Here is a 17,770-nt window from a genome sequence, read left to right on the forward strand (position 1 = left end):
ATTTTCATGTGTGTTGCGCTGTAGTTTTGGGCAGCCCGGATTTAAATCCGGAACCTCCGGGATTGCCTCCGGGTGTGTCCAGTAGCTTCGGGTTTGGTCCGGAATTAATCCTGGAGCCTCCGGGATTGCCTCCGGGTCGCAAAATCTATGTCTAACGGGCAGATTTTGGGGGGCCTATAAATAGGGGTCTTCTTCCCCATCGGGTTTAGGGTTCTTGGAGCCGAAATTTCCCCATCTTTGAGAGGTTTCTCCACCTCCCCCAAGCCCCAAATCTTCCATCCATTTGAAAGGAGTTTGTAGATCTATTTGGAGGGTTCATTTGTTGATCTCCTCCTTGTTCCTCCTCTCTATTTTATCCAATCCATTTGTTGATTTGGGTGAGATTTGGGAGAGAGTGATTTGAGCATTTCTTGTGTTCTTGCTTTGCATTTGGTGCATTGGTTTGAGCTGTCCACCTTGATTAGTTCGAGTGAGAGCCCGTGAGCTTGTTACTCTTGGAGGTTCTCCTCATAGACGGTTTAGTGGTTGTTGTCCCGGTGACCTCTTCGTGGAGATTGTGAAGAGACCCGAGATTCTCCTTTGTGGTGCTTTGTGAAGTTGTTGTAGAGCTTGCCATTTCCGGAGTGGAGGAAGAAGCTAGCCATCTTAGTAATTGAGCTCCTACTTTGATGTGGGAGGCTCAAGGAGTTGGGTGTGCCCTTTCACGGCTATTCGGGTTACCTCTTGTGGTGCCTGCACACTCCAACGGTGATTAGCTTCTTAGGAAGTGAACATCGGGATAAATCACCGTCTCCACGTGCCTCGGTTATTCCTAAACCGAGTTCATTCGCTTGTGCTTTAATTTGTGATAGCCATCGTGCTTGAAGTCATATATTATATTATATGTGCTTTGTTCTATCTTACATATCTTGTGCTAGCTTATTGATTAATATAAGTGCTCATCTTGTTATTGCTTAAGTTGTTGGTGCACTATAGTTGAGCCTAGCATATTTATGATTTGTGCTTGAAAATATCCGACTAGTTTAATTCCGCATTTAGGATATATAAAGCCAAATCCGTAAAAGTTTTAAAACGATACACATATATAGTGGGATATATTATTTGTGGTACGTACATATACATCGTGGTTCTCGCACGTCGTTATTATATAGGATCACGTGACGTGTCGCTCATACATGCATGCATATATGTATCACGGTCCACTTTATATCACCTTCTGTGCTCACGGGCAGAAGGTGATACGGAAGTTCCTGTTCCCACCGCCACAAGCATGGGTCTTGACGTCATTGGGCTGGTGGTAGGCATCCCCGCAACCACCATCGCTGCACCGGAGCGCGTTGCCAGAGCTGCAAGAGAAGTTCATGGGCACGTTGAAGCCATCGATGACAGAGATGTCGTAGTAGTCCATGTCGCCGGTGAGTGTGAACTCCGCCAGTGTCGTCGGCGGCTGCCCGGAGAGGCCACAATACATGGCGCCGCCGCAGTCGCCCGTTCGGCAGCTCCCTCGGCCGTTGCGGAAGTCGCAGCCTGTGCGGGGCCAGATCCTGGCGGCGCTGGTCCCGCCGGGCACATTGAGGTACCACGTCTGACCCGGGTCGAGCCGCGCGCCACCGCCGACGGGGATCGCCGCCGGCCACACCGTGTAGGCGCACCGGTTGGTGATGGTAAAGGTCGTGGCCGCGGCGCGGCTCGTGGCGCCCACCAGGAGGAGCAGCAGGAGGAAGTGCCCTGCTGATGAGGACATTTTGCTGTGCATGGTTAAGTTGTAGGTAGTTCTTGGTTAACAATTTGTGTTGTGTTGTTGACTGTTGAGCTAGCTAGGTTATGATCTGTTGTGCTTATTTATAGACAGAAAAGTAAAGATACGATGCTAGTATAGTAAATTTTTCTAAGGGAAGATATTAGCAGTACATGCTCCACTAAACCGTGAGGGCTCAGTCCACTCTGCTGATACATGGTATATGAACATTTTTGGAGAACACGTATACATTCTTCTTTTTTTGTGTGAACATGAATCATGAATGAACTAAAGGACTAGTCATCAACCGTGCATATACACGTCTAGCAATGTGCAGCAGAATGTTGCAAACTCTTATATATGGAAAATTGTGGCGTATCCAGTGAGAAGTATCTTTACGTTTAAAACAAAATCTGTAAAAACCATACAACGTCCAACAAAATCTGAGAAGAAAACGTTTATTTTAGGAAAGTGATATTTTACATGTGTATAATATTTCAAGACCAAACTCAATCATGTTTAACAGCACAGAGAAAAAAACAAGTTCAACATAAATAGTGGTTCTTCAGTGTTTGACACTACATATTTGTTCCTATACTTTTCTTTTTACCTAAATCTTAATTAAGTTCCGACTTAATTTTGCAGTTAGTTTAACACAATACCGTCTCTAGCTCGATCCAATCTTCTCACCTTGATATTCCCACCAGCACACAGAAATAAGCCGAATGGAGTGAAAAAAGGCCATTTTCTTTCTCAAAGTGCCAAGGGCAGAAATCATGCACCTTGGCCAGAAGTGCATGCTCAAGTAGTCAAGTGGAATCAAGTGTTCCGGATACATACGGAGTAAAAAACAACTGGTCATTCAGCTTCTTCTTCTTCTTCTTTTTTTTTTGAGAGAGAGAACTGGTCATTCAGCTTTGCCACATATGCATTCCAGCACCTGTTCCGGCCCGTTGAATATTGTTGATGGGCTGCTCCCAAGATCAGCATGGAGGAGTTGACCACCAGGGGCCTGTCGTGGCCAGGACCCAGGAGTAGTCTAGATTGAAGAAGACCCCGAGACAATGGGCTGGCCCAAGAATACCACCGGGCCGATTATTAGCAGAGGCGCTCGACTTGTATTAAGTAAACTAGGTAGTTTGGGCTGCATTGAAGCCCAACATGGCCTTGGGGGATCTCTGCACACGTTTGGGACGACGGACGCGGTTCGTTCGTTGGTGTGCATGTCTTTCTTTTCCTCCGTATTGAACGAAGGAAAGCAGCTGAAACAAGATTGTCCCCCCTTTTTTTTTTCTTCGCCAGCCTGGTCGACTTGTAAACAAATGAAACGTTCGACGCTAAGCAAAGCCAAACCAAACCCTCGAGAAAGAAAAATCAGAATATACATATACTATGCATGTTGCATGGCATCCACGTACGTACCCTGGCCTTTTTCACTTCCTTTACTTTTCCTCGTGGAAAAAAAAACCGTGGTAGTTGTTGTTCGATTTATTATTCTCGACACATGCATGCTTCGTTCGATGCTACTATTATTGTCCTCTTTCTCGCTGTATACTTTGCTTGCTATTTTTTTTTATTGCAACATGTCCATAGAAAACAAGGGCACTGCAAATGAGCGCCTCCTCTTAAAAAGAAGAGTAAAGTCTATTTTGAACCTCGTACTTGTAGAGGTCGTCAACATCAAACCCTCATCTCAAAATCCTTGAAATCAGCATCCCGTGCTCTCTAATCCCGGTCATAAGACGCTGAAACATGTTTTACACACCAGGATTGTGACGTGGCAGGGATTTTTTGATTGAGTGGGTCATGCGCAGCTTCTTCTTTCCTTTGGACGGACGAGGGATTTCTCAGGCATGAGAATCATCCGGCGAAGCAGAGCAATATGAAGCTCCTCCCACCGGTTGCTCCTGACATGGCACGCGAAGCAGTTGTAGCGCCGCCGCCGCCGTGGGAAGAGCTGATGCAGACCATGACGCGCCCCCATGCCGTAGAACGCGAACGACATGGCCGGCGGCTTGGCAGCCACCTGTCTCCACTCGCCTCTCTGCCGACGGCGTCGTGAAAAGCAGCTCGAGCAGCCCCGACGGGGGCGCTTCAGTTGCTCCCGGCGTGCTGCCACCACGCATCCTACCGCCTGCGTCGACGCACCACCTCGTCGAGACAGGAAGCATCAGCAAACCGAGCGCTCGTCCGCTGCGCGTGACGGCTACCGCCACACCTACTAGCTCGTCTCCTTCGACAAGCCACACGAGGAGGTGGAAGCCGTCATGTCTCGCGTCATCTCGTGCCCCGCTGCAGCAGCGGCGGCCAAGTTGACGAACAGGACGGCACCGGAAGGCCCGGGCGAGGCGCTAGCAGAGGCGACGGGGACCGGTTGCGGGGTTGGCTTCGTCGCCGGCTATGCGGGAGCAACAGCAGGGCAGGGGCATATTCTTCATTTGCCATTAGGAGCGGCAGAAGCTCCTGGAGTAGCCCAGACTTAAGTTCATCAGGAAGAAGGTCTTGGAGTAGCTCCTGGAATCTTTCAAAAAAAAAAAAGGAATAGCTCCTAGAAGATGACTAGCTGCTGGCAAGCTCGCCCATGTTGCTTGTCTCCGGCAGTGCGGGTCCTGCGGGAGCGGCAGAAGGGCAGGACGAGCACGACTGTGCGGGAGCGGGGCGTCAGCGGGAGGGCACTTGGCAGGGAGCGGCGGGCTGGTCGGCGTGTGAATTTGGGGAAGAAGAGGAGAGAGGAGGAAGATGGTGTGGTAGCTGACGCGTGGGACTCTTACATCAGTGGACCTGCTCGATGCCATGTGAGCAATCCCTGTTTTGGAAAACACGTTTCAGAGCTAATTGACCGGAATCGAAGAGCACCGGGGTGCCAATTTTAGAAATTTTTAGGTCGGGTTTTTTGATGTGTTCATTTCTAGAAGTACAAGGTTTAAAATGAACTTTAAGAACATTCTTAAAAAATACTACTCCCTTCACCCGTGGTAAAATAAGTGACGTGTTTCGGATGTTTCGACAGTTTGTACGAATAGGACGTATGCAAGTGAGTAGAAATTCAGACACGCATGCAATAAGACGTGTGGCGACGCGGTTCGTACTGCGCGTGATTGAGTTAGAAAGTGAGAGGTGCCACGTCTCTTTCTCTCTATCCATCGGTAAACGTCGGACCGACCACGGCGAAATCTGGTCAACGCACACAGATTATATATCTGATTGATGTACGCGGCAACCATCCAACGGTAACAAAGCTTCCACTGAAGTACGGAGTATTTTTTTTTCCTACTAGCTGTCATATTTTCTCCTGAAGGAAAGAAAAGCCAAGCAGCACTTGTCGTCATATTTTTTTCTCCTCCTCCTCCTCCTCGAGACGCGCACCCACTGACTCGATCCATCTTCGGCAGTATAAATAAATAATAATCCCAGTTTACTCTAAAAACCGGAGGAAAAAAAAAACTTCAACCTGGCTTGCCTTCATCCGGGACACGTGGCGTCACCAAAAGCGGCTCCTGGCTATAACAGCGAAAAGAACAAACGAATAATCGAAAACGTAAACCGCCTTCCTTCTTCTTCTTCTTCCTCTTCTTCTTCTTCTTCCTCAAACCCCCTTTAAATCCCCACCCCCAGCGCTCCCCTCAACCCCCACCCCACATTTCAAAATGCTCCCCCTCCTCATCCTCCTCACGCTCCTCCTCGCCGGCGACCCAGGCGGCACCTCCGCCGCCACCCCACCACCACCACCACAGCCAAACCTCCCCATCGGCGTAAACTACGGCGCGAACGCGGACAACCTCCCTGCCCCAACCGCCGTCGCCGCCTTCCTCGCCTCCAAAACCACCATCAACCGCGTCAAGCTCTTCGACTACAACCCGACCTTCATATCCGCCTTCGCCAACACCTCCATCTCCGTCGCCATAACGCTCCCCAACTCCCTCCTCCCTTCCCTCGCCGACAAATCCACCGGCCTCACCACCGCCGTCTCCTGGGTCCGGGCCAACCTCGCCCCCTACGTCCCGGCCACCAACGTCACCCTCCTACTCGCCGGCAACGAGATCCTTCTCTCCCCGGACCCAAACCTCATCCTCGCCCTCCTCCCCGCCATGCGCCGCCTCGCCCAAGCCCTCAAATCCGAGGGCTTCCCCTCCATCCGCGTCTCCACCCCGCACTACCTCGGCATCCTCGCCCCCTCCGACGGGATCCCCTCCAACGCCACCTTCCGCGCCGGCTACAACACCAAGCTCTTCCCCTCCATGCTCCAGTTCCACCGCGACACCAAATCCCCCTTCATGGTCAACCCCTACCCTTACTTCAGCTACAACCCGCAGACGCTCAACTACGCGCTCTTCCGCCCCAACGCCGGGATCTACGACCCGGCGACGAAGCTCAACTACACCAGCATGTTCGAGGCGCAGATGGACGCGATCTACACCGCCATGGTGAAGCTTGGGTACGGGGATGTGGAGGTCGCCGTCGGGGAGGCCGGGTGGCCGACGCAGGCGGAGGCGGGCCAGGTTGGGGTTGGGGTGAAGGAGGCGCAGGATTTTAATGAAGGGATGTTGAGGGTTTGCAGCAGTGGCAAGGGGACGCCGTTGATGCCGAATAGGACTTTTGAGACGTATTTGTTCTCCTTGTTTGATGAGAACCAGAAGCCTGGACCTGTTGCTGAGCGGCATTTCGGGCTGTTTAATCCGGATTTCGCTCCTGTTTATGACCTCGGGCTGCTCACGGATGGCAAGGTCAGTCAGTAGTTTCTGATTTTACTCTTTGTTCTTCTTCTCGTAGCTTTGCCTTCTTTCACCTGAAAGTTACTGTTGAATTGCTACACCACAGTAGTACTGTCTTTAGTCTTTCAGCATGACAGATTAAATGCACATTCTGTTTAGTACAAAGATACTAGTAGTAGCATTTTCAAGGCATTAGGTAGGTTTACTTCCGTAATTGAGTCCTTCAGGTGTACAATCTCTTGGTTGATTCTAACTGTGTCCTAATGAGAAACCACTTTGGGGCCTCCGTAAACTCTTGCCACAGATGATCCCAAAACTGTACGCGGTAGACTCGCCGCACACGGTTTGCTAATAACTGGAGAATCCTGATCTAAGCCAGGTCCTCCGTTCACACACACTGCCCATGATGTAGTATCATGTATGCACTGCACTTGGACTTGGACCCGGCCTGCTTGCGTCTCCGACTTTTTCTCCTAGCCTCTGGAAACATGCATGATGCAAAGAATAGGATTCTATTCTGGCCACAAACGGCTGCTTTTCTTGACTGATCCATCCAGTGATAGCAGCAGCAGCCCCATGTGGACTCTGCTGAGCGCCCTTGGACACACGTCTGCATTTCTGGACGCGCTTCCGTGGTACCAAAAGTCTCTGATCAAGATCCATCGTATGCACGTGTTCGTTGCCAACTGGTGGTGCTACAAATGTTGCCAGTAAGCTGGCACCAGGCAATTCCTAGTTAGCAAATAGTAGTACACCACTACATGCTAAAAGAGACACGTATGATATTGGAAATGGAATGAATAACATAGTAAAAAGTTTTGGGGGCCTGAATCAATTGGATGCCAACCTCAGGAGGTTTGCCTTTTTTTAGATAAGGATATGTTTGAAATTCTCAAAGAATGTTCTTTTCTGCCTTTTCATGCTTTTTTCTCAGCAATTTCCTATCACGCGTATGATGTGAATGCTATGTGGGTATTAGCATCAAATCAATGCCATTTTTTCTTGTTTTGATTTTTATTCTAAAGAGAAAAGTTGTGCTACCTTGATGCTTCTACCTACCCTAAAGCAAAGCAAAGTAAAGGGGGCTTGAGATTCTGGGTGGTCCTGTGTCTCAAGCCCAAGTAAAAGATCGTACCTTTGAATTGAACTTGCTATATGGTTTTGCTGAGATGCCTGCCTATATTCTAAGCAACAGGGCATGGCCCAGTAGGTTCTGTTCAGATTGCAGATCGAGCAATGCCTTGCTTCTTTCGGTGCCATCTCTATCTCGGTGTATCCTACCTAAGCATATTCGTACAAAACTTTGCCTTGTTGTACTCTGCTTCCTTTCTGCCGTAGTGTTAATATAGTATATTGTGGTGTGCATGTGGGGTTAGGCTCTCCTATCAAAGGAATGAGAGAGCCGTTAGCTGGTTGCTTTTGGTGATGCTTAGGTAAAGTTAACCATGTGGGGATGTCTGCATTACCATTTTTTAACACGATGATTGGGCCTACCAGCTAGTGATGTGTTAATAAAACACCCAATTTGAACTGGTCATTTGGGCGGCACCGCCCGGAGAACATGCCTCTCCTACTATTCTGTTATCGAAGCATCAGTAGTATGCAGTATGCACAATCGTTCAGAACGTGTCTTGACAGTTAATTTTTTATTACATCAAGAAATGGGTTCATATATGTGCATCACTCAGTCTGATACCTGTTACAAAGTAAAAAAATTATTAGTGATATGTCTAGTTCGCGATTGGATTTATGATGTTGTTTAGTGCAGTTTATTTATTTTCGCAATTAGATGCTAAAATTTATTCCTGTTGCTGGCTGTAGTGTTAGCTAACTTGGTGTATTCCTTTGTGCAGTCCGTGGCTCCAAACCCTTCTCCAAACCCATCGCCGAAACCAAGCCCTAAACCATCGCCGTCCGGAGGCGGGACTTGGTGTGTCGCCAAGAACGGCGCCAACAGTTCAGACCTGCAGAACAACATCAACTGGGGATGCGGCTACGTGGACTGCAAGCCGATCCAGACTGGTGGGGCGTGCTTCGACCCGAACAACGTGCAGGCCCACGCCTCGTACGTTATGAACGCCTACTACCAGGCCAACGGCCACACTGACTCTGCCTGCGACTTCAAGGGCACCGGCACCGTCACCTCCAGCGACCCCAGTAAGTGCCTGGCACATAACTGACAGTTCCCAATGTTTTCCAGACCTTACACCAGCACCATTTTTGATGATATCTGCCGTAACTGAACTGAACCGAACTGATGAACCGAACTGATGATGGCATTGTTGCAGGTTACGGGGATTGCAAATACGTCTCCTGACGGTACGCAGCAAGCCACGGCAGTGCGAGGGCAGGGGCGCCAGCAGCCCTGAGCCCGCTACAACCTCCTGCTCGGAGCCGCAGCGACGGAGGGTCGTTGACATTGCCGGGCTTGCGCCACATTCTTCTGTACTTGTGTCTCACAACAGCCATGCTTCTTCTTCCTTAGTTAGATAGATGCCCTTAGCTTAGTGCAGAGGGAGTAAATTGAAAAGGGAAAAGAGGAATGGAATGGTGCATCCTTCCCAGATACTGGCAGTCGTGGTACTGCCTGTGCTGTGTTGGATCGTTATCTGATTAATTTTATTTTTCGTTCTTCTCTGTGCTTGCCATTCCGTTCGATTCTATGTGGAAATATAATAAAAACAGATTGATTATTGTCCTGGTTTCATTGGTATGATGAATCTGAATATAAGAATAAGTAAACAAATATAAGACTTAAGCTACTGCAAAAAAAGAAGCAAGCAAACCAGCATGACGTTTCTGATCAATTTACTTTGGACTGGGATTCGAATTGGATTCACTCTGGAGTAGCTTTCTGCCTGTCAAGAAGCTGCCTGCCTGTATGGAAGAATCCACTGAACATGCTGTATGAGCTTTGTGCCTTAAATTTCTTCTTCCAGTCATTAGCTAAATAGCTGTAGCAATTTAATTAATTACTTGAGCTGTTAGCTCGATGGCATTCACTCTGAGCTGAAATAGTGTGCAATTGCTTCAATGGTGTTAGCTGTATAGATTTCACTCTCGACTGCTGAATGAGCCCGTACCTGAATTACAGGGGCCTCAATGTTATCAGGTAACCCACCATAAGTCCCCGCAATCGGCAGAGGTTACTATGGGGCAAAAACCTGATACCGCCTAATTCTACAATGTTTAAATGAAACATGATAACATTACAAGCCATGATACACCAACCGATCAAGGATCGACACAGAACGGCTAAGCCGAAGTTTACACGCCAGATGCACATTCAGAAACACAAAAGCACAGGTAGCTGAAGATCTCATGCTCCAGGAAGCCTCCGGAGCCAGCACTTCGGTAGACAGACAGCCATCACCTTCTTCTGCAGAATGTTAGCTCCATGACGCAGCACATCTTGATCATCGTCAGCTTGCAAATCTGTTCAATATTGAAGAAAAACCATAAGCAGAGAACAAAGGATCTAGCGGCGAGTAAGGCAAAAATATGTTCAAAGCAGGAGTTGTTGGTGACATTCAAACACACAGCACGAAGAAGAACCTCGAGCCGCCAGGTAAAAATGCATATATCCTAACTGTGGTATTGCCAAAGAGAACCAGTAATCAGAAATGTTTTAGCCACTGGACATGTAAAGAAAAGGTGTTGCAGCGTTTCGACATTGTCGCAAAACATGCACAGAGGGGAGGGAGCCATGCCAGTGTCTGCTCTTCATATTTTGTTTTGGTCAGAGCACCATCAACATACATTTGCCATAGGAAAAATCTGTATCTTTAGAGGTAACTTGTCTTTCCGATATTTGGTCCTGCAACTCTACTTTCAGGCAAAACATAAAGGAGGATTTGGTAGAGTAAGATCCCCTTAGATCCCAAACTCCACCAAAAATTTCATCAGATAGACCATATCTAGGTAAGGATTGTGCCTGGAAAACAATCTTATTCCACCGTTTCGTAAGCTCAGGATACAGTCTCCTCCTGAAAATTGGGTGAAGAGTTATTATATGTGAGAAAAAAAGAGAAATGGTACAATCCTGCTCCTGACACAAGTCAAAGAGAAGAGGATGGAAATTTGTAATTTCTTAAATGTAAAATTTGTTTCGTTCACTTGCAGGTGTGAAGTGCTGCTAACTTGGTTCAAGCGTGGAGCAGCAAATTGTAAAGTCTGAGTATAAGACTTGGTCAGAGTTTGACTGGTTCTCTGTATCACAACAACACAAATTTTTTAACATGTAAATTGATTTATATTTCCTCTTTGACGTTTTGGAAATATAAAATAGCTTATGCAATGTAGGGAGTAGTGACAATTCCCGTGTTTGATCAGACAGGGACAGAAAGATGGCTGCAACACCAAGATGGATACGCTAGAAACAGCTAGAAACAAGCGCTTCGATGGTTCCAACAGCTAGAAACAGGCGGCTGCTGGATGGAGAACAAGACGGTAATGATATCTCCACTCTAAACTCCAAGAAATCTCCATTGCACCATCACCAAAGAACTCAACTATGGCTGCCACCAGGGAGGAGTTGTTGGGCGTTGCCGAGCCTGCACCACTGCCCCCGCCGACCCACGGTGACTCCCAGAAACCACAGAATGACCTGTCCCTGGCTTATATCGTGCGCATGCTCATGGAGGATGACACCGTTGACACGTTTCCAGACCAGTACCCTGACCACCCGAAGCTCCTGCAGGCCGAGCAGAACTTCGCTCAGATCCTCTCTGCAGCTAACATCACCTCAGCTCCCGGCGGTGCGCTTGACACCGCCTTGCTGCCCAGCAGAGACAACAACAACAACAACAGTACGCTGTTTCCTGGTGAGAACAGCAGTACCAGCAAGGCATTCTTCAAAGGCATGGTGGATGCCAGCATGTTGTTGCCCAGAGACAATGGGGTATTGGATGGTAGGGGGTATAAGAAAAGGTTTGACATGGATGATGAAACAGAGGCAGGCAGGGGCAGGGGCAGGAGCAGGACTGACTCTGAAGAGGAGGACACCGCACTCAAGATGTTGGACCGGCTCATCCTCAATGGCTATGACAAGTACCCCGGTGAGATGCAGGATGTACTAATCACTCTGGACAAGGAGAAGAACGCAACACAGAAGAGAATCCGCTGGCGTGGGAGGGGCGGTGCGAGGCAGACCGAGACCACAGTGACTGACCTAGAAACACTGCTGATCCGCTGTGCGGAATCAGTCAGCAGAAACGACCGGCACAGCGCGATCGAGGTGCTGGAGCGGATCAAGCGGTACTCCTCGCCAAGGGGGGACGCTAGGCAGCGTGTGGCGTATTACTTCGCCCAGGGGCTGGAAGCACGGCTGGCCGGCACAGGGAGCGAGTTGTACCGCTCGCTTGTTGGGAAGCACACCTCCACCTTGGAGCTCGTCCAGGCCTACCATCTGCAGATGGCCACATGCTGCTTCGTCAATGTGGCTTCGCTCTTCTCCAACTATACCATTTACAACGCTGTTGCTGGTAGGAGAAAGCTACACATTGTGCATTATGGCATCATCACCGGGTACAAGTGGCCAGAGCTGATCCAGAGGCTGGCAGACAGGGAGGGTGGGCCACCAGAGGTGAGGTTCACTACCATCAACAATCCTCAGCCTGGGTTCTGTCCGGCTGAGCTAATCAAGGAGGCAGGTCACCGGCTCAGTGCTTGCGCAAGCAAGTTCGGCGTGCCATTCAAGTTCCATGCTGTCGCAGCCAAGCTGGAGTCTGTCCAGGCTGAGGACCTCCACTTTGATCCCGATGAGGTGCTCATCGTCCACAGCCTATTCCAGTTCAGGACAATGCTAGACGATAACCTCACCGGTGACAAGGTAAACCCAAGGGACATGGTGCTCAACACTATCAGGAAGATGAAGCCATCCGTGTTCGTACATGCCGTCGTCAATGGATCATACAGCGCGGCTCTTTTCATGACGCGGTTCCGTCAAGCGTTGTACTACTTCACGGCATTGTTTGACATGATGGATACTGCCATTCCACGGGGCAACGATAAGAGAATGCTGGTGGAGCGGGACAGTTTTGCTTGGTCTGCGATTAACATGATCGCCTGTGAAGGCACAGACCGGGTGGAGCGCCCTCAGAACTACCGGGAGTGGCAGGCGCAGAACCAGCGGGCAGGGCTGAGGCAGCTGCCGTTGGACTGTGATATTGTTCTGAGTCTCAAGGATGAAGTGAAGAATAAGTACCACACACATTTCATGGTTTACGAGGATCACCGGTGGGTTCTGCAGGGATGGAAAGGCCGGGTGCTATGTGCCCTCGCGACATGGACAGTTGATGATACTAGTGCTTCTGAAGTGACATAGATAGATACTAGATTTATGCACCAAAGGATATACATTTGATCTGGTGACTTTATCATTGTTTTGTTTTATAGGTGTTTATCTGTGCAGCATCAGTTGTGAAGTGACATAGATTCATACCAATGGATGCTTTTGTGAAGTACGGCCAAGAACATTTTTATGCATCTGATTGGTCAAAACTCTTATACGTTACATAATGAAAATCTAATGTGCAATCTGCACCAAGGTGTACATATAGAATAAAGTCTCGCTTATCATTCACTTTTTGTGTTTTTCTAAGGAAAACACTTTTTGTGGTTGACATTGAGATCTTTGTTCATCGATATTATAAACTATAAACTAAACTGTACAATTGCTGAGCTAAACCACCAGTTGTTCCCAACTTTAAACCGGCAGAATTGTTCTCCTAAAGAAACGGTTTAGCATTTCATATCTTATAGGATAGATCACGTACCGTTGATCACAACTATCTTTCCCATAGAAATCCTGGATAATCAATCATCTTCTTGTCATGGCATGAATCGACAGTATAGTCAAAAAATATACTTTCCATTGAAACTATTTTTCCCAAACAGTAGTGTTGGTAAGTAACCTCGTTAAATTGCACGACGAGATAATACTTTGTGAGGCATTCCGACATCTGAAAGAAAAAACAAAGAGGAATGTAATAAAAAAATGTAAAAAAGATCAGCATCAGAGGCAAACTATCGGTCACTTTCTCTTGTGAAGTTGCATGATGAGAAGATATTTTTGTGAGACATTCCAAAATCTGAAAATAAGTAAACAAAGATGAATAGAATAAAAAAAGATCAACAAGGCAAACCAGCTACCAGTGACAACAATGCTGAAAAGCACCGAAAGGAAAAACAAAGGTTCACCAATGGCAGGGACATTAAGGTTCTTGGAATGGGCGTACAAGCGTCAAATCAATATAGTATATAGACCATAAAAAACATCCAAGGGGGGAATTTTAAATATGATATGTCATTTTGCAGCAGAAAACAATGACAGACAAACATCACATATTGGGTATGGTAGCCAGGTGAACATATGAGATGACCAGATCGGGCAACCCCACTGCTAAGAAAGACTCTAACTTGATACAGAATTACAGTGCAACAGTAGAATTATTCTTGTACTCCTTAATTATAACCTTCCTGTATTGTACATCGAATTTTCCACCAACTGGTAGTACATTAATACAATAAAGCTACACATGAGTTGTTCTACCGCTTAATGCTAAACTATCTTCGATACCTGGTTGTATATTACTTTTAATCTGATGTATCATGATCTGGCTGGGTCTTTTTCACAAGTTTTCTCATTCAGACATGATATCTGTAAGTTAATTAGGAGCAATTCTTGGACATACACAACTGAGGAAACAATGTGATAAAATCAGCCAGGTAAGAGGGCTGGAGAGTTTGAATATGTAGTTTCTTTTATCTAACAAAACCATTCGTTCACTTGCAGGTGTAAGTATTAATAATTTCGTCAAAACCTGGAACAGGAAAGAGACATAAAATTGATTTCTACAAGGCAATTGCTGCTTCAGATCAGACAGGGACACAAGGATGGCTGCAATATCAAGACGAATATAATCCCTATCTCAAAAACCTTTCTTAATTTTTCCACATGTGCAGGCGCTGCGGGGTGATTAAACCAACCTTCTGCAATGTAAAGCTTCAATGGTTCCAACAGCTAGAAACTAACCGGGTTCGATGATGACCAAAATGATAACGGTATCTCCATTCCAAGTCCGAGTAGCGCATTATAATGATATTTCCACCAAAACATCACCAAGCAGTGCATGTACCCCACTATGGCTACCACCCAAGAGGAGTTGTTGGGTGTTGTCGACTCTGCGCCACTGCCTCCGTCCGTAGTCCTCGACCTTCCCCCGATGACCCACGGTGACTCAAAGCGGCCACAGGATGACCTGTCCATGGCATACATCTCGCGCATGCTAATGGAGGATGACATCATTGACAAGTTCTCCTACCAGTACCCTGAGCACCTGAAGCTGCTGCAGGCCGAGCAACCATTTGCCCAGATTCTCTCTGCCGATGCCACCACCTCATCCAATGTTGAGGAGTCATCGGGATCTGACGTGCTGGCCTCTGCCTTGCTTCCCAGCAAGGTGCAGGATTCAGCTGCCTTGTCGAATAGCACAGGTGCAGCACAGTCCAGCAGTACACTATTTCCTAGTGAGAGCAGCACCAACATGGACATGCTGTCAAGCATGGCATTCTATAAAGGCATGGAGGAGGCCAACATGTTCTTGCCCAGATGTAATAGGATGGTGGATGGTAGAGGGCGTAAGAACAGGTTTGACATGGATGGTGAGATGGAAGGCGGCATGGGCAGGAGCAGCAAGCAAATAGTGCTGGTGCATACTGATTCGGCAGAGGAGACCACCGCGCTCAAGAAGTTGGACCGACTCGTCCTCTATGGCTCTGACACGTGTTCCGGTGAGATGCAGGAGATACTCATCAACAAGGAGAAGATGGCAGCAGAGAAGAGCATCCGCAGGCGTGGGAGAGGCAGTGCGAGGCAGATGGTGGTGACTGACCTAGAAACGCTACTGATCCGCTGTGCAGAAGCAATGACCAGCAACGACCGACGCAGCGCGAGTGAGCTGCTAGAGCGGATCAAGCGGTACTCCTCGCCGACGGGGGACGCTAGGCAGCGGCTGGCACATTACTTCGCCCAGGGACTGGAGGCACGGCTGGTTGGCACAGGGAGCCAACTCTACCGCTCGTGCATGGGGAGGCGCACCAGTATTGTAGAGCTCATTAAGGCGTATCATCTGTACAACGCCACCTGCTGCTTTGTCAAGATGGCAATGCTCTTTTCCAACAAGACCATCTACAATGCCGTTGCAGGGAGGAGGAAACTGCATATTGTGCACTATGGCATCAACAGCGGATTGCAGTGGCCGAAATTGATCCGGTGGCTGGCGGAAAGGGAGGGTGGGCCACCGGAGATAAGGATCACCGGCATCAACATGCCTCAGCCAGGGTTCAATCTGGCAGAGCAAATCAAGGAAACAGGGCAACGGCTAAGCAATTATGCTAGCAAGTTCGGTGTGTCATTCAAGTTCCATGCTATCATAGCCAAGCTAGAGGCTGTCCATGCTGAGGACCTGCACATCGATCCCGATGAGGTGCTCATTGTGAATAGCTTATTCCAGTTCAGGATCTTGATGGATGAGAGCCTCAGCTTTGACAACGTAAGCCCAAGGGACATGGTGCTCAACAATATCAGGAAGATGAAGCCGTCCATGTTCATCCATGGTATCGCCAATGGATCGCACAGCGCTGCATTCTTCATGACGCGGTTCCGCCAAGCGTTATCCCACTTCACGGCGTTGTTCGACATGATGGAGACCATCATGCAAGGGAACTATGACAAGAGATTGCGGGTGGAGCGGGCCATTTTTGCTTGGTGTGCCATCAACATGATAGCCTGTGAAGGCGTAGACCGGGTGGAGCGCCCTCAGAACTACAGGGAGTGGCAGGTGCGGAAGAACCGGGCAGGGCTGAGGCAGTTGCCATTGGACTCTGATACTGTTCTGATGCTCAAGAACGAAGTGAAGAATCAGTACCACAAGCATTTCATGATCGACGAGGATCACCGTTGGGTTCTGCAGGGATGGAAAGGCCGGGTTCTCTATGCCCTGTCAACATGGGCAGCTGATGATGCTGGTGGTTCTGAATTGTCATAGATATAAATAGATAGAGTGCCGATGGATATACATTTGATCTGGTGCTTGTGTGTAATGTACGGCATAGTATATAGCTTTTTCATCAGCTTTGCTACGTGTTTGTCTGCTGCAGATGTGTTTGCTGTTATTCTCTTCTGTATCTTGTCCATGTTGTCAAGTTTAATCTTTTTCTCAGAGCAACTGTCAACAGGCATACATTTGGCAGTGATTCTAGGATATAATCGGCCTGGTAATCGCATTTGCAGGCGTGGAGTGCTACTGAATTGGCCCAAGCACCTAGATGTACATTGTCAGTAGAAATAAGTCCATTTTACCCCCCTCAACTAATCGAGAAGTTCAAAAAACACCCTAAACTATGAAACCGGGTATTTAACACCCCCCCCCCCCGAACTTTCAAAACCGGACATCTGACCCCCCGAGGCCTGTTTCCGCTTGGTCTGGGCGGTTTTGACTGGGTTGACCGCCACATTGGCTGCCTCTCTGGCAATGCAACGTTGGCTTCAAGAGGCACACATGAACTGCAGCAAGTGTAATAGCAACAGTCACAGCATACATGAACTTCTTGCTCATCTCTTCCAGTTCAACTCGCAGGTCATTGACCTCCTTTTCCAGCTCTTCAATCCTCAGGTACTGTGAGGCCAATTCAAACTCCAGCTTCAACTTCTCTTTTTCCGTCCTCAGTTCATTCTTCAAGCCATGCTCCTCTGTCTTCTTCCTGGAACCACCGCAGAGACGCTCGTCCATCATCTGAAATACCCCAGCTCTAGGCCAATCTTCCCCCTCTTCAAGGAAGTCAGGCATCTACCCGCAAATCAAATCGATTACATACAAATCAGAGGGGAAACCAGCAGAGGAAAGAGAAGGAAAACCAAATCGAATAACGGCGACGAACAAGGGTTCCTTTGGTCGCCGGAGCTAAAGAACAGAATTGAGCGAGAGAGAAGACAGAGACGGACTCGGGCGCGGGGGTGGGGGTGGGGGGGGGGGGTAAGACAGGCTCATATAGCCCACCTGCCAGCGTAGCAGTGCCAGAGAGGCAGCCAACGTGACGGTCAACCCGGTCAAAACCGCCCAGACCAGGCGGAAACGGCCCAGGGGGGTCAGGTGTCTGGTTTTGAAAGTTCGAGGGGGTTAAATACCCGGTTTCATAGTTTAGGGTGTTTTTTGAACTTCTCGATTAGTTGAGGGGGGGTAAAACGGACTTATTTCTTGTCAGTATTCAGGACAAAAAGTTGGGTATTAAACTTGATTCAGAATTTCACTTGTTTCCT

The 17,770-nt window shown here is 48.3% G+C and overlaps 4 protein-coding genes and 1 long non-coding RNA gene across 7 annotated transcripts; 3 read left to right on the forward strand and 2 right to left on the reverse strand.

The window, feature by feature from the left end:
• Positions 1 to 1,058: 1,058 nt before the first annotated feature.
• Positions 1,059 to 1,792, reverse strand: LOC100837918 (thaumatin-like pathogenesis-related protein 4). The gene has a single exon (XM_003577153.4). The coding sequence runs from the start codon at positions 1,754 to 1,756 to the stop codon at positions 1,223 to 1,225; it is 534 nt and encodes a 177-aa protein (XP_003577201.1). The 5' UTR covers positions 1,757 to 1,792; the 3' UTR covers positions 1,059 to 1,222.
• Positions 1,793 to 5,361: 3,569 nt separating this feature from the next.
• On the forward strand, positions 5,362 to 9,144 carry LOC100838220 (glucan endo-1,3-beta-glucosidase). Its single transcript, XM_003577154.4, has 3 exons — positions 5,362 to 6,462; positions 8,304 to 8,607; positions 8,739 to 9,144. The coding sequence occupies exons 1-3, from the start codon at positions 5,386 to 5,388 to the stop codon at positions 8,765 to 8,767; spliced, it is 1,410 nt and encodes a 469-aa protein (XP_003577202.2). The 5' UTR covers positions 5,362 to 5,385; the 3' UTR covers positions 8,768 to 9,144.
• A 331-nt stretch (positions 9,145 to 9,475) lies between these two features.
• Positions 9,476 to 11,745, reverse strand: LOC112268615. The gene is made up of 2 exons (XR_002959974.1): positions 11,621 to 11,745; positions 9,476 to 9,885 (listed from the first exon to the last, which is right to left on the reverse strand). It is a non-coding gene; the product is annotated as an uncharacterized LOC112268615 (long non-coding RNA).
• On the forward strand, positions 9,881 to 12,993 carry LOC100845924 (scarecrow-like protein 14). 3 transcript variants are annotated; one of them, XM_024454453.1, is made up of 3 exons: positions 9,881 to 10,690; positions 10,787 to 10,899; positions 10,978 to 12,993. In XM_024454453.1, the coding sequence occupies exon 3, from the start codon at positions 11,081 to 11,083 to the stop codon at positions 12,773 to 12,775; it is 1,695 nt and encodes a 564-aa protein (XP_024310221.1). In that variant the 5' UTR covers positions 9,881 to 10,690; positions 10,787 to 10,899; positions 10,978 to 11,080; the 3' UTR covers positions 12,776 to 12,993. The 3 variants fall into 3 exon arrangements, with proteins under 3 accessions (XP_024310221.1, XP_003575622.1, XP_024310220.1); XM_003575574.4 differs by having other exon boundaries at positions 10,783 to 12,993; XM_024454452.1 differs by having other exon boundaries at positions 9,881 to 10,654; positions 10,783 to 12,993.
• Positions 12,994 to 13,735: 742 nt separating this feature from the next.
• LOC100846529 (scarecrow-like protein 33) lies at positions 13,736 to 16,662 on the forward strand. The gene has a single exon (XM_003575576.4). The coding sequence runs from the start codon at positions 14,583 to 14,585 to the stop codon at positions 16,497 to 16,499; it is 1,917 nt and encodes a 638-aa protein (XP_003575624.3). The 5' UTR covers positions 13,736 to 14,582; the 3' UTR covers positions 16,500 to 16,662.
• The last annotated feature ends 1,108 nt before the right edge of the window (positions 16,663 to 17,770 follow it).

This window comes from Brachypodium distachyon, chromosome 4, assembly GCF_000005505.3.
Source record: "Brachypodium distachyon strain Bd21 chromosome 4, Brachypodium_distachyon_v3.0, whole genome shotgun sequence".
Lineage (NCBI taxonomy): Eukaryota > Viridiplantae > Streptophyta > Magnoliopsida > Poales > Poaceae > Brachypodium > Brachypodium distachyon.

Coding starts and splice junctions, on each gene's coding strand:
- LOC100838220 (XM_003577154.4), top strand. CDS start 5,386: ATGCTCCCCCTCCTCATCCTCCTCACGCTCCTCCTCGCCGGCGACCCA. Junction 6,463..8,303: donor GGCTGCTCACGGATGGCAAG/GTCAGTCAGTAG, acceptor TCCTTTGTGCAG/TCCGTGGCTCCAAACCCTTC. Junction 8,608..8,738: donor CGTCACCTCCAGCGACCCCA/GTAAGTGCCTGG, acceptor GCATTGTTGCAG/GTTACGGGGATTGCAAATAC.
- LOC100845924 (XM_003575574.4), top strand. CDS start 10,964: ATGGCTGCCACCAGGGAGGAGTTGTTGGGCGTTGCCGAGCCTGCACCA.
- LOC100846529 (XM_003575576.4), top strand. CDS start 14,583: ATGTACCCCACTATGGCTACCACCCAAGAGGAGTTGTTGGGTGTTGTC.
- LOC100837918 (XM_003577153.4), bottom strand. CDS start 1,756: ATGCACAGCAAAATGTCCTCATCAGCAGGGCACTTCCTCCTGCTGCTC.